General features: G+C 41.2%; 1 protein-coding gene across 1 annotated transcript in view; it reads left to right on the top strand.

The window, feature by feature from the left end:
• Positions 1–13,163, top strand: part of TTC41 (tetratricopeptide repeat domain 41) — a 75,993-nt gene extending 62,830 nt beyond the window's left edge. Inside the window, exons 14-15 of the mRNA XM_024992522.2 lie at positions 12,259–12,388; positions 12,480–13,163. Coding sequence (XP_024848290.2) covers positions 12,259–12,388; positions 12,480–13,140 — 791 coding nt within the window. The 3' untranslated portion in view covers positions 13,141–13,163. The remainder of the gene's footprint in view (positions 1–12,258; positions 12,389–12,479) is intronic.
• The last annotated feature ends 935 nt before the right edge of the window (positions 13,164–14,098 follow it).

Here is a 14,098-nt window from a genome sequence, read left to right as displayed (position 1 = left end):
CATGGACAGGGGAACCTGGCGGGCTACAGTCCATAGGGTCGCAGAAAGTTGGACAAGACTGTGACTAAGCATGCAAATGACATAGTAAAACGGTGGGTTCCTGAGAGGGTGATAATCCTCAGGTTTATTTCTTCTTCTGATCACATTTTCATGAGGCACTTATTCAAAAATGAAATCTCTTTATGTTCAATATTTCTTTTATAGCTCTTCTCCTCTCCACTTTGATCCAGTTTCAAGAACAAACCTTAATCTCCTAAAACTGCTAGTCCTAGACACTTAAGACAAACCCGGATATGGAGAGAGGGTTTTTGTGATTGTTTTCTGCCACCTTTGACACAGAACAATCTTTTTTTCTTCAATTCTTCTTCTCTTACAAATGTTTACATCCACATATTGAGAAATCATTTCAGTGGGAGGAAAAAACAACTGTGGCTTTCATGTTCCATTCTGTCCTAATGAGTGTTGTATATGGAATTGTGTATTTTGGATGAAGTATGGTAGATGAACATTCTGTTACTCCCCTCTCTCTGGGAATCTTTTACAGAAGAAATGCCAAGTATCTCAGTCATACTTGGAAGAGCTTAAACAAAGGCGCTAGTGGGTGACTTTCAATGGGGTGAGTCAGTCCTCTTTTCCTCATTTGATTTTAAAATGCTTGGCTCAGCCAGAGTCCCCTTCTTGCTAGCAGGAGGTCCCTGAATCCGACAAACTTTACATTTTCATTTTAACTTAAACATATACATGTAATTCTTTGCCTCAACTTTAAAATTTGAAGTTAGATCTTTGTTTTTAATGGGTCCTCTGATTGGAATTGAATGTCATATCTCTCAAAATGCCTCATCCACAGTTTTTAGTTTGGGTTTCTGGAGGATGAGAACTTCAGGCAGTTATGATACTTCTGGGCAGGATCCTTTCAACGGTTGACTTTTTCTGCCTTCAATCTTTTACGGTTTTCTTGTTCATAATTCCAAAACATTCAGACTATTTTTCATAGAAAACAGCTCTCTTTCACTTCACAGTCTTATGTTACTAGTGTGTACCATACTTAGGTCAATTACCAAAATTAGACTAACAAATAAGGGTAATACCACCTTTACGGCAGAAAGTGAAGAGGAACTAAAGACCCTCTTGATGAAGGTGAAACAGGAGAGTGAAAAGGCTGGCTCAACGTTCAGAAAACTAAGATCATGGTTTCTGGTCCCATCACTTCATGGCAAATAGGTGGGAAACAATGGAAAAGGTGACAAACTTTCTTTTCTGGGGCTCCAAAATCACTGTGGATGGTGACTGCATCCATGAAACAAAAAGATGCTTGCTCCTTGGAAGAAAAGCTATGACCAACCTAGACAGCATATTAAAAAGCAGAATTAGTAGAAGGAAAGAAATCATAAAGATCCGAGCAGAAATAAATGAAAAAGAAATGAAAGAAACAATAGTAAAGATGAATAAAACTCTAAAAGCTGGTTCTTTGAGAAGATAAACAAAATTGACAAATCCTTAGTCAGACTCATCAAGAAAAAAAGAGAGAAGAATCAAATCAACAAAATTAGAAATGAAAAAAGAGAGGTTACAACAGACAGTGCAGAAATACAAAGGATTATAAGAGACTATTGTGAACAACTATATGGCAATAAAATAGATAACCTGGAAGAAATGGATAGATTCTTAGAAAAGTTCAATCTTTCAAGACTGAACCAGGAAGAAATATAAATTATGAACAACTCTGAAATTGAAGCTGTGATCAAAAATCTCCAACACAAAAGTACAGGACCAGATGGCTTCACAGGAGAATTCTTTTAAACATTTAGAGAAGAGCTAATGCCTATCCTTCTAAAACTCTTTCAAAAAATTGCAGAAGAAGGAACACTTCCAAACTATGAGGCCACCATCACCCTGATACCAAAACCAGACAAACACAACACAGAAAAAGAAAACTACAGCCCAGTATCACTGATGAACATAGACGCAACAAAATTTTAGCAAATAGAATTCAGCAACACATCAAAAAACCCATGATCAATTTAGGTTTATTCAGGGATGCAGGGATTCTTCAATATATGAAAATAAATCAATGTGATACACCATATTAACAAATTGAAAGATGAAAACCATATGGTCATCTCAATAGATGCAGAAAAAGCCTTTGACAAAATTCAGCACCCATTTATGTTTAAAACTCTTCAAAAAATGGGCATAGAAGGAACCTATCTCAACTGAGTAAAGGCCATATTTGATAAGCCTACAGCAAGCATTATTCTCAATGGTGAAAAACTGAAAGCGTTCCCACTAAGATCAGGAACAGGAGAAGAGTGTCCACTTTTGCCACTGTTATTCAACATAGTTCTGGAAGTCCTAGCTACAGCAATCAGAGAAGAAAAAGAAATAAAAGGAATCCAGATTGGAAAAGAAGTAAAGCTCTCACTGTTTGCAGATGACACGATACTGTATATAGAAGACCTTAAAGATAGTATCAGAAAATTGCTAGAGCTAATCAGTGAATTAGCAACGTTGCAGGATACAAAATCAATACACAGAAATCACTTGCATTTCTATAAACTAACAATGAAAAATCAGAAAGAGCAATTAAGGAATCAATCCCATTCACCATTGTAACAAAAACAATTAAATATCTAGGAATAAACTTACCTAAAGAGACGAAAGAACTGTACACAGAAAATTATAAGATACTAATGAAAGAAATCAAAGATGACATAAACAGATGGAGAGATAGTCCATGTTCCTGGGTAGGAAGAATCAATATTGTGAAAATGACTATACTACCAAATGCAATCTACAGATTCAATGTGATCCCTATCAAATTACCAACGGCATTTTTCACAGAACTAGAACAAAAAATTTCACAACTCATATAGAAACACAAAAGACCCCAAATAGCCAAAGCAGTCTTGATAAGGAAGAATGGAGCTGGGGGAATCAAGCTTCCTGACTTCAGATTATACTACAAAGTTACAGTCATCAAGACAGTGTGGTACTGGCACAAAAACAGAAATATAGGCCAATGGAACAAGATAGAAAGCCCAGAAATAAGCCCATGCATTTATGGGCTATTTTTGACAAAGGAGGCAAGAATATACAATGGGGCAAAGACAGCCTCTTCAATAAATGGTGCTGGGAAAACTGGACAGCTACATGTAAAAGAATGAAATTAGAACACTTCCTAACACAATACACACAGATAAACTCAAAATGGATTAAAGACCTAAATGTAAGACCAGAAACTATAAAACTCTTAGAGGAAAACATAGGCAGAACACTCAATGACATAAATCAAAGCAAGATCCTCTACCACCCACCTCCTAGAGTAATGGAAATAAAAACAAAAATAAACAAGTGGGACCTGATTAAACTTAAAAGCTTTTGCATAGCAAAGGAAACTATAAGCAAGGTGAAAAGACAACTCTCAGAATGGGAGAAAATAATAGCAAGTGAAACAACTGACAAAGGATTAATTTCCAAAATATACAAGCAGCTCATACAACTCAATACCAGAAAAACAAACAACCCAATCAAAAAGTGGGAAAAAGACCTAAACAGACATTTCTCCAAAGAAGACATACAGAAGGCTAACACATGAAAAGATGCTCAACATCGTTCTTTAATAGAGAAAGGCAAATCAAAAGTACAATGAGATATCACCTCACACCAGTCAGAATGGCCCTCATCATAAAGTCTACAGACAATAAATGCTGGAGAGGGTGTGGAGAAAAGGGAACATTCTTGCACTGTTGGTGGGAATGTAAACTGATACAGCCACTATGAAAGACAGTATAGAGATTCCTTAAAAAAACTAGGAATAAAACCACCATATGACCCAGCAATCCCACTCCTAGGCATATACCCTGAGGAAACCAAAATTGAATGAGACATATGTATCCCATTATTCATTGCAGCACTATTTACAATAGCTAGAACATGGAAGCAACCTAGATATCCATCAACAGATGAATGGATAAAGAAGTTGTGGTATATAGACACAATGCAATATTACTCAGCCATAAAAAGGAACATATTTGAGTCAGTTCTAATGAGGTAGATGAACCTAGAACCTATTATACAGAGTGAGGTGAGTCAGAAAGAGAACAATAAACACCGTATTCTAACACACATATATGGAATCTAGAAAAATGGTACTGAAGAATTTATTTACAGGGCAGCAGTGGAGAAACAGACATAGAGAATAGATTTATGGACATGGAGAGAGGTAAGGAGAGGGTGAGATGTATAGGAAGAGTAACATGGAAACTTACATTACCATATGTAAAATAGATAGCCAATGGGAATTTGCTATATGGCTCAGGAAACTCAAACAGGTGCTCTGTATCAACCTAGAGGGGTGGGATGGGGAGGGAGATGGGAGGGAGGTTCAAAAGGGAGGTGATATATGTATACCTATGGCTGATTCATATTGAGGTTTGACAAAACAGCAAAATTCTGTAAAGCAATTATCCTTCAATAAAAAAAAAAAAAAAGGCAGAGACATTACTTTGCCGGCAAAGGTCCGTCTAGTCAAAGGTATGGTTTTTCCAGTGGTCATGTATGGATGTGAGAGTTGGGCCATAAAGAAAACTGAGTGCCGAAGAACTGATGGTTTTGAACTGTGGTGTTGGAGAAGACTCTTGAGAGTTCCTTGGACAGCAAGGAGATCCAACCAGTCCATCCTAAAGGAGATCAGTCCTGGGTGTTCATTGGAAGGACTGATGCTGAAGCTGAAACTCCAATACTTTGGCCACGTGATGCGAAGAACTGACTCATTGGAAAAGATGTGATGCTGGGAAAGAACAAAGGCAGGAGGAGAAGGGGAGGACAGAGGATGAGATGGTTGGATGGTGTCAATGACTCAATGGAAATGAGTTTCAGCAAGCTCTGGGAGTTTCTGATGGACAGAGAAGCCTGGTATGCTGCAGTCCATGGGGTTGCAAAGAGTTGGACATGACTGAGCAACTGAAGTGAACTGACTTAACAAATGCAGTTGAGTCCTGTTTATGTTAGAATTGCACAGTTAGGAGCAGAAGCATGCTAGCACAGTGGAGATGAGCCCCATAGGTGCAGGCTTTTAATGTGTCCTGGGCATCGAGTGGAAAGTCCTACAGAGGAAATAGAGGGCCCTTGGTTAATCCAGCAATCCAGTTTATGTCTGTTAGCAGAGCTTCTTTTTTACATGTTATATATGTTGAATGATTTTTAACATTATTGTTATACAGTACAATAACATATTATATACTATACAATACAATGGTTGTATATTTGTAAATGCTCTTGGTTGCAAGAGAATGTCAAATATCCCTTATAAGCTTAAACTTTTAAACCTGAAACGGACTCTAGATATGACTCAGCAATTTTAAAGCTGAGGAAATAGAAGATATTTCATATGACTTATCCCAATACAGCTTATCAGAGCATCTTATCAGTTAGATATTATTGTAGAATCCTCGAGGCTCAGAAAGACCAAGTGACATTCCAGAACTTTGCAGCTAGTAAGCAGTAGACTTATTACTTGGAACCCAGGCACCTGACCTGAAATTCTGAACTCTTTCTACTGTTTTTGGGGTCTGGGAGTTTGTGGTCTTATGGGGAAGAATCTTACCTATTTTTAAAAAGTATTTATTTATTTTTATTTATTTGGCTGTGCTGGGTCTTAGTTGTGGCATGTGGGATCTATTTCCCTGACCATAGATTGAACCCCACCCCCTTGCATTGGGAGCCTGGAGTCTTAGTCACTGAACCACCACAGAAGTCCCTAGATTTTGCATTTTAGATCCAGCACTCTCAAGGCTGAATAGAGGATGGAATTGATCAAGAGGAGAATGGAAACTCTCCTGTGTTCACTAAGAGAGGGCCAAGATAAATAGAAAAGCGTGTATTTGTGATTTAGTAGATAAATCCTACAGGGCTCAGTGCCTGATGTGGTATATAGCAGGTGAGGGAAAGGGACTAGTCAGAGGCCTTCTCCAGTTTATGGCTATATCCATGGCCAGTGCAGCTGGGTGGCTGGAGCTGTGGGCATTCCAAGGCAGGAAGCACAAAGTTGAGAGGTGGAATGGGAGCCACGATGAGCTAATTTGGGGCCTGTTGAACTTGAATCTCTTATCTGAGTGGAGATGTTCAGTAGGCAGAATATGGTGCTTAGAAGCTAGCAGACTGAAATGGAGAAAAACCTTTAGAAGTCCTTAGTACGCAGGTGATGGGCAAACCCTGTAGAAGAGTTGAAAGAGCCAAGAAGAATATAAGACAAGAAGATGGCAGGAGACAGAACTTAGGAGATGGGCCAAAGAGACGGAAGAAAATGGTGGAGGAGTAAGACAGAGAGATCACCAGCCTCCCCACAGACACATCAAAAACTCAAGATATGGAATAACTTCTACAAAACAACCTTTAGGTGACAGCAGAAGACCCCAGGCCTTCAGGGGGGCAAGCTAGGCTCCCTGGGATGAGAAAACCACAAAATTCTGTAAAGCAATTATCTTTCAATTAAAAAAATAAAGTGGAAAAAAAAGAAAGGGGCTGAGGAAAGTGTTGTAGCGAGAAGTGAGGAATGGCTCTAGAGGTAGCAGAGAATCAGTAAAATCATGGATGCCAAGAAAGGAGGGGGCTGAGAACTGACCACCAGATCTAAGACACACCATTGCATTTAGCAGCAGAATGGTCATGCTGCTGCTGCTACTGCTACTAAGTTGCTTCAGTCGTGTCCGACTATGTGCAACCCCATAGACGGCAGCCCACCAGGCTCCCCTGTCCCTGGGATTCTCCAGGCAAGAATACTGGAGTGGGTTGCCATTTCCTTCTCCAATGCATGAAAGTGAAAAGTGAAAGTGAAGTTGCTCAGTCGTGTCCGACCCTCAGTGACCCCATGGACTGCAGCCTTCCAGGCTCCTCCATCCATGGGATTTTCCAGGCAAGAGTACTGGAGTGGGGTGCCATTGCCTTCTCCAAGAATGGTCATAGGGAACCATAAATTTTGGTAGAGTGATAGGAACAAAAGCTGTGTAAAAGAGAACAATGCATCTGTTCCTTCTCCCCAGAGATAGGGTCTGCAGAGGCCCAGCCCCTTGAATTGGAAGAGTGAGTTCCCTCTGTACTTGGGGCAGAAGATAGAGGGCGCTGCCCGCCATCTGCTTCCAGGTCCCTCTGAGCAGACTAGCCAGTGGCCTTAGTGGGGAGGGTAAAGGGAAAGATCCACTCCCCTCCCCCACCCCCACATCCCCATAACTTTTTATTGTTTTCTAGAGGGTGGAAACGGAGAAGGCAATGGCACCCCACTCCAGTACTCTTGCCTGGAAGCGACTTAGCAGCAGCAGCAGCATAGGGTGGAAATACAGTGCAAGGAAACATCCCATTGCAAGCTTTTATTACTTCATTTGGGACAATGATCGACAGCTTTTCCCCTCCCTAGTCTGTTTATAGACACACATTTATTGAAAGGAGGAGTCAACAAGCTTCATTTCTCAAATGGAAAGACTTCTAACAAACTTTAGTCATACTTACATGGGCCCAACTGTGCCTAGTCATACTTATGAAACAAAAGGAACGTTTAAACAGAGAACCTTGAAATCCTGCATAATTCTCCTTTCTCATTACATGTCGGCAGCCTGTCTTCTGGATAGAGAATATAGGCTGTGATTGTTTCCACTTCTTAACTATTTGCTCCAAGCACAGTGGGGAAGCTCGTTGGTGGGCAGGGTCCATAGGCTGTACTCATTCAGGGAAAACTTCCTGAGGCTCTCCACAAACCCCTGCAATTTCGCTTGTTACCTGGTGACAGCAGCCTAAATTATAGTTGTGTGCCCTGGGGAGGAAATGAACACAGGACTGGCAGTATAAAACTCTACCTATTCAGTTAGTTCAGTTTAGTTCAGTCGCTCAGTCGTGTCTGACTCTTTGCGACCCCATGAATCACAGCAATGCCAGGCCTCCCTGTCCATCACCAACTCCCGGAGTTCACTCAGACTCACGTCCATCTAGTCAGTGATGCCATCCAGCCATATGAAGCAAGAGGAACAGGCTTAAATTTCAGTAGACTAAAGGTTAGAAGAAGTTGTACCTTAGAAGATTACTTAAAAAGAGGAGGACTGCCTTTGGAGAAGGTATCTTACTTTCTTTTTCCAGAGGAAATACTAAAGATGTATTTCCAGAGGAAATACTAAAATAATAATGATGCCACTTTATTTTTTACTATTAAGCACTGAAAAAAAGGTGGGGGAACTAGGAAAATTTATTGTTTAAAATACAAGAACAGATTCTCAAGGAAGCTAGGTCCTAGGACCTTCCGTCACTCCCATCCCCAATTCACTCTCCCTTGGAAACAGGGCAGATGTGGCTGGGAGGTACGCAGTGGAAAAGGTAACGGACGCTTCCTTCCTGGTTGTGGTTTTACAGAAAATCTCCTAAGGAACCAATGTGAGAGGGAGAAGAATGTTCTCTTTTCCCTTTTCTAGAAGTTATGGTCCTTGGATCTCGGGACCTGGGTTTAAATCCCAGTTCTGCTATTTTCTGAGCTTGTGGACACGAGCTCTCTGAGTCTCAATTGTCTAATGGCAGAAAGAGGATGATCATCTCTGCCCACAGGGTTATTCTGAAGACTTAATGAGACGCTGTATGTAAAACGACCAACAGAGTCTGCAATGAAAGTTAGGTTCCCTCCCCATCCAGAATGAAAAATTTTTTAAATTAATAAATTAGTTAATTCGGCTGTCCTGAGTCTTAGTTGCAGCAGTTGGGGTCTTCCATCTTTGCAGTGGCAATGCAAACTCTTAGTTGTGGCATGTGGAATCTAGTTCCCTGACCAGAGATCGAATCTGGACCCCTTACATTGAGGACCTGGAGTCTTAGCCGCTGGACCACCAGGGAGATCCCCAGAATGGAAATTTGAAGTAGGCAGGAGGTTCAGTGACCTCTTTTGTATGCAAATGAACTCATCCCGGTCTTTCTTCTTACTTGGATTGAAAGGACTGACCGAGCTGGATAGTGCTGTCCAGTTGGTACCACCCCTGGGGGAAGATGGGGTGAACTGTGGTTGGGCCTGAGCTAAGAATGTCCACTCCTGGCAACTACTCTGCTTGCTGCCAGAAAGAGATAGGTTGCATTTAAAAAAGTTCTGAGGTCAAAGCTGTCGATACAGGTCCAGATGGGTCATAAGGGTAAAGGGGCCTGAGGAGCCAAAGTATGTGGCCAAAAGGGAGTGTGGGGAGCACAGGCATGAAAGAGTGTGTCAGGGGCATCAGCAGCTGGTCTGGGGGACAGTTTCAACCTCCCAGCAAGTCAGAACCTCTTAAAGGGCCTTCGGGCAGAAGGAACAGTCTGTGTGCTGGTTATCAGCATCCACAGGAACTCTAGGAATGAGTTCTTGCTCAGCTGCCAGCACCTGAGACATTCTGGCTCTGTGCTTTTCTACTTGACCTTTTAAGGCGTGTTCAGGCCCAGGTGGTGCTAGTGGTAAAGAACCTGCCTGCCAATGCAGGAGACGGAAGAGATGCAGGTTTGATCCCTGGGTTGGGAAGACCACCTGGAGAAGGGCATGGCACCTCACTCCAGTATTCTTGCCTAGAGAAACCCATGAACAGAGGAACCTGGCAGGCTATAGTCAGTAGGGTTGCAAAGAGTCGGACAGGATTGAAGCGATTTAGCACTCACGCACGCATGGCCAATACAACGTGGTCATCCTGAGCAGGGAAATTTGCAAGTGCTTTCTGCTGAGCTTTGTTGGGGCAACTGAGAACCTCATAGAGGGTCATGAAAATAATTCCCAAAGAAGAAAAATAGCCATTGATTGCTAAGTGGAGCCAACAGCTGAAACTCCCTATTAGCAGCAGAAGCACTGTGAGATCTGTGCTATGACCCCTGCAGCAGAGCTACAGAGAGAACCTCTCTGCAGACAGAGTCACAGTGCAGATATGCAGAAGGTCAGTCCAGGAGTGGGGAAGAGGGGGCCTCACATAGAGTCAGGGGCATGGGCTGGTGGATGAGGCTGCCCCAATGTCTGTCCATTTGACCACAAACCGGAGTGAATGACTAGACCTGTTTCAGTTTTCTCATCTTTAAAAGCCAGTGACATGCACAAAATATTCTTTGAAAGAACACCTGTTTTTGGAGAAGACTGCACAGATGGGGACCAAGATGGGAGAGATGCTTTTTATTTCACATCTTTATACGTTTTCATCTTTGAATCCTGTGGATGTGTGTCCTGTTAAAGAGAGTGTTAATGTTAGTGTTAGCTGCTCAGTCGTGTCTGACTCTTTGCGACCCCATGGACTGCAGCCCACCAGGCTCCTCTGTCCATGAGATTTTCCAGGCAAGGATACTGGAGTGGATTGCCATTTCCTTCTCTGGGGGATCTTCCCACCCCAGGGATCGAACCTGGGTCTCTTGCACTGCAGGCAGATTCTTTACCGACTGAGCTACATTAATAATGACAAAAAAAAAGACAAGTGATGATAGTTTGTACCTTATAGGATTACACACACTGGATAGATGGTAATTACATAAATTGCAGTGTTTATTGTTATTAGTATTAATACAGGGATGCTGGCTAGGCCATCTGTCAGTATTTTTTACCCTTAAATACTCAATAGTCTTGTATTGGGTTTCCCTGGTGACTCAGACAGTAAAGAATCTGCCTGCAATGCAGGAGACCTGGGTTTGATCGCTGGGTCAGGGAGATCCCCTGGAGAGGGGAATGGCTATCCATTCCAGTATTCTTGCTTGGAGAATTATTTGGATAGAAGAGCCTGGCAGGCTACAGTGCATGGGGTCTCAAAGAGTCAGACATGACTAAGTGACTAACACTTTTTCACTTTCAGTCTCTTATCAAGTATCCAGATAAGGCAACCCACTGCAGTATTCTGGCCTGGAAGAATTCCATGGACAGAGCCTAGTGGGCTACAGTCCATGGGATGACAAAGAGTCAGACACAACTGAGTGACTTTCACTTATGTAGGGAAATGTCGTATTCTCAGAAGACATGCTGAAGTATTTAGAAATAAAAATGCTGAAGTATTTAGAATAAAAATGTGCCCTACAGGCACTGGCCTTACATTATGTTTGTAATCAACAATATCAATTTAGCCCCTTAAAAGCAGTCTTGTAAATGGGTAAAATGAATAAATGAGCACCACTTGCAAATTGACTAATTTTTTTTTTTACTTTTCACATATTTTAGAGAATTATATTAATTGTTGACAATGGCAGAGGGCACTGTGTAATGAACACCTACATACTCCATCTGTGATCACTAATTGTTAACATTCTGGTCACATTTGTATTTTTCCTTTCACACACACACAAATATATATGTATTTTCTGGATTATTTGAAAGTTAGTTACAGATGTGACATTTTTATTTCTAAATACTTCAGCATGTGTCTTCTGAGAATAGGACATTCCCATACATAAGTAAAAGTCACTCAGTTGTGTCTGACTCTGTGATCCCATGGACTGTGGCCCACTAGGCTCTGTCCATGGAATTCTCCAGGCCAGAATACTGCAGTGGGTTGCCTTTCCCTTTTCCAGGGGATCTTCCCAGCCCAGGGATCAAAGCCAGGTCTCCCGCATGCTGGTGGATCCTTTACTGTCTGAGCCACCAGGGAAGTTCTTGCTTGCTTAGTGGCTCAGTCCTGTCCTACTCTTCCAAGACCCTTTGGACTGTAGACCGCCAGACTCTTCTGTCCATAGGACTTTTAAGGCAAGGATACTGGTGTGGGGTGCCATTTCTTTCTCCAGGGGATCTTCCTGACCCAGGGATTGAACCTGCATCTCCTGTGTCACCTGTATTGCAGGCAGATTCTTTACCTGCTGAGCCACTGGGAATTATCAAACACAGGAAATTTAACCATTACACAAGACTGTTATCTTACTTACAGTTCATATTCAAATATTCCAGAGTGTCCCATTAAATGTTCCTTATAGCTGTTTACTTTTTGATCCAGAATTCTGTTGAGGATCTTCCATTGCATTTGGTTGCCTTCTTTAGTTAAGAACATTTTAGTAGGACTTGTTTTGCCTTTCATTGACATTGATATCTTTGAAGAGCCTAGGTCAGTTTTTACCCTCCCCTCCCTGTCCCATATGTCTTGAATTTGTATCTGATTGTTTTCTGATATTAGACTCAGGTTAAACGTTTTTGGCAAAAATACTACAATAGGTAATGTTCCAGTGCCACTTTTAAGAATACTTTTTATTCCCTTTAAATGTTTGAAGCCAGGAGTCTTTTAAAAATTTCTAATATTCTCATTTTCAAATATCTAGCAGGTCAGTTACTGGTAAGTGACTCCTGTCATCAAGTCATGATGGAGGCTGTGGGCTATTTGTACAAATCACTTGATTTAAGGGCCACCTACCTCGGATATTCTCATTCATCGATCCCTGGGATCCTACAGTGAGTTTCTGTTCTGTGTCTCAACAAGAAGTATACTTCAGGTTATTCTTGTCCTGTAAATGACCTCTTGACAACTTTCATTCCTTTGCAGCCTTCTAAGGGAAATTGAGCGGACTCGGGGTAGGAGATATTGGCCTCAAGGTTTGAGCCAGCAGTCTTCTGAAGGTCCTAGGCATGGCGCCTCATTTTTGGAGCACTTGCTTAAATTAAACTATCATAGTGCTCAGAGTTCAGACACGGTGAGCTCAGCAATGTGCACCAAAGCAGATAAGCTACAGGGGGCTAAAAGCTTGGACTTGGTGGCTGAGACAATTTCAGATAAATCAAAACATGCTTCAGGACAAGGAAAAAAGCTCTTGAGACCCATTGTTTCCATTTCGGCTGTGGAAAAGACTCGATGGAAGACACAGAGTAATGTTGAAATATGGAATGGCCCGGAAAAAGCAGCAGTGAAGAAAAAGAAAGATTATTCCTCTAAAACTTTACCTTTGGGTAAAATGGATGGTGTAGTAAAGCTTTCATGGCAACAGATTTTGTCAGCTAAAAGTGAGAGTGAAAAAGGCCTAATTAATGCAAATTACCAGCATCCCCTGGTAGAGTCTCTTAGCGCAAATAATCCCTGGAAATCTGTATCTGAGCTCATCTCAGAGAAGTGGCTTTTTCATAGCCCAGATTACAGTTCAGTTTCTCACAAGTGTTTTTTGCAGAGAAGATCTCAGTTTGAAACAAAGTTGATGGAAGACCTCAAATGATACTAATAAAGATTTTCATGGGCTCTTCTGTGTAAGTTTTTTCGACTTGTCATTATTTAGAATTCTTCGATGAGATATTTTCTGGTGATAATCAAGGTCGGGGATTTTATTTTTATTTTTTAGCCCCTTGAAATATTGTAACTGACTGTAGCTAAAAAGAACACTTTTTAAGTCATTCATATTTCTGTGGTAAGTAGAAAACTGTTGATATCACAGGGTTCCATATCTAAAAATATGTGGAGATAATGTTTCTAAAGTTCTAATTGTGTTACTTTTACTATCATTTGTCTATGAATTTATGAATTAATGTTTCATGTACACAAAATTTATAATTGCTGTCACTGCATCTCTTAAGTAACATAAGGAAAGACATAAATTGGAATAAACTAAAACCATAAAGTTAGTTTAAAGTACTAGAGTCCACAGATTTGATACCTTATCTATCTTAAACATTTTAATTGCCTCTCATTTTATCGGTGATTTGTAAGATATTACCTGTTAACTGCTGAGGATTAATTATTGACTTCCTTCTTGCTTATCACCCAGCGAAATCCTACCTATTACATTAGGAATCCAAGTGAAAGAATGGGCTTAGCTGTGCGACTTTAACAGCACTATTGCACTTAACCTCAGTTTCATCACTTAGAAGATGGGAGAAATTATAGTGCCAACTTTTTAGGATTTCTGAGAGGACTGCATGAGAAAATGCACATTGCAAGCCTTCAGTGAATAGTAATTACTGTCTGTCACGATCTAGCCCAGAGCCCACCTTTTCCCATGAAAACAATTGATCCCCTCAGCCCACAACTTAAGCATACAGGAATGCTTTGGGTTATTTGTCTTAAATCGTGCCCCACCTATGTCACAGGTGGTAGTGTGGTTTGCTTTGCACTGCACTGAAACCCCGGGTAGCTCGGCGAGCCCTCGCAGTCCAGGGATTCTCAGTTGGGTTCTGGGT

This window comes from Bos taurus, chromosome 5, assembly GCF_002263795.3.
Source record: "Bos taurus isolate L1 Dominette 01449 registration number 42190680 breed Hereford chromosome 5, ARS-UCD2.0, whole genome shotgun sequence".
Taxonomy (NCBI): Eukaryota; Metazoa; Chordata; class Mammalia; order Artiodactyla; family Bovidae; genus Bos; species Bos taurus.
This window is presented reverse-complemented; position numbering and strand designations above follow the sequence as displayed.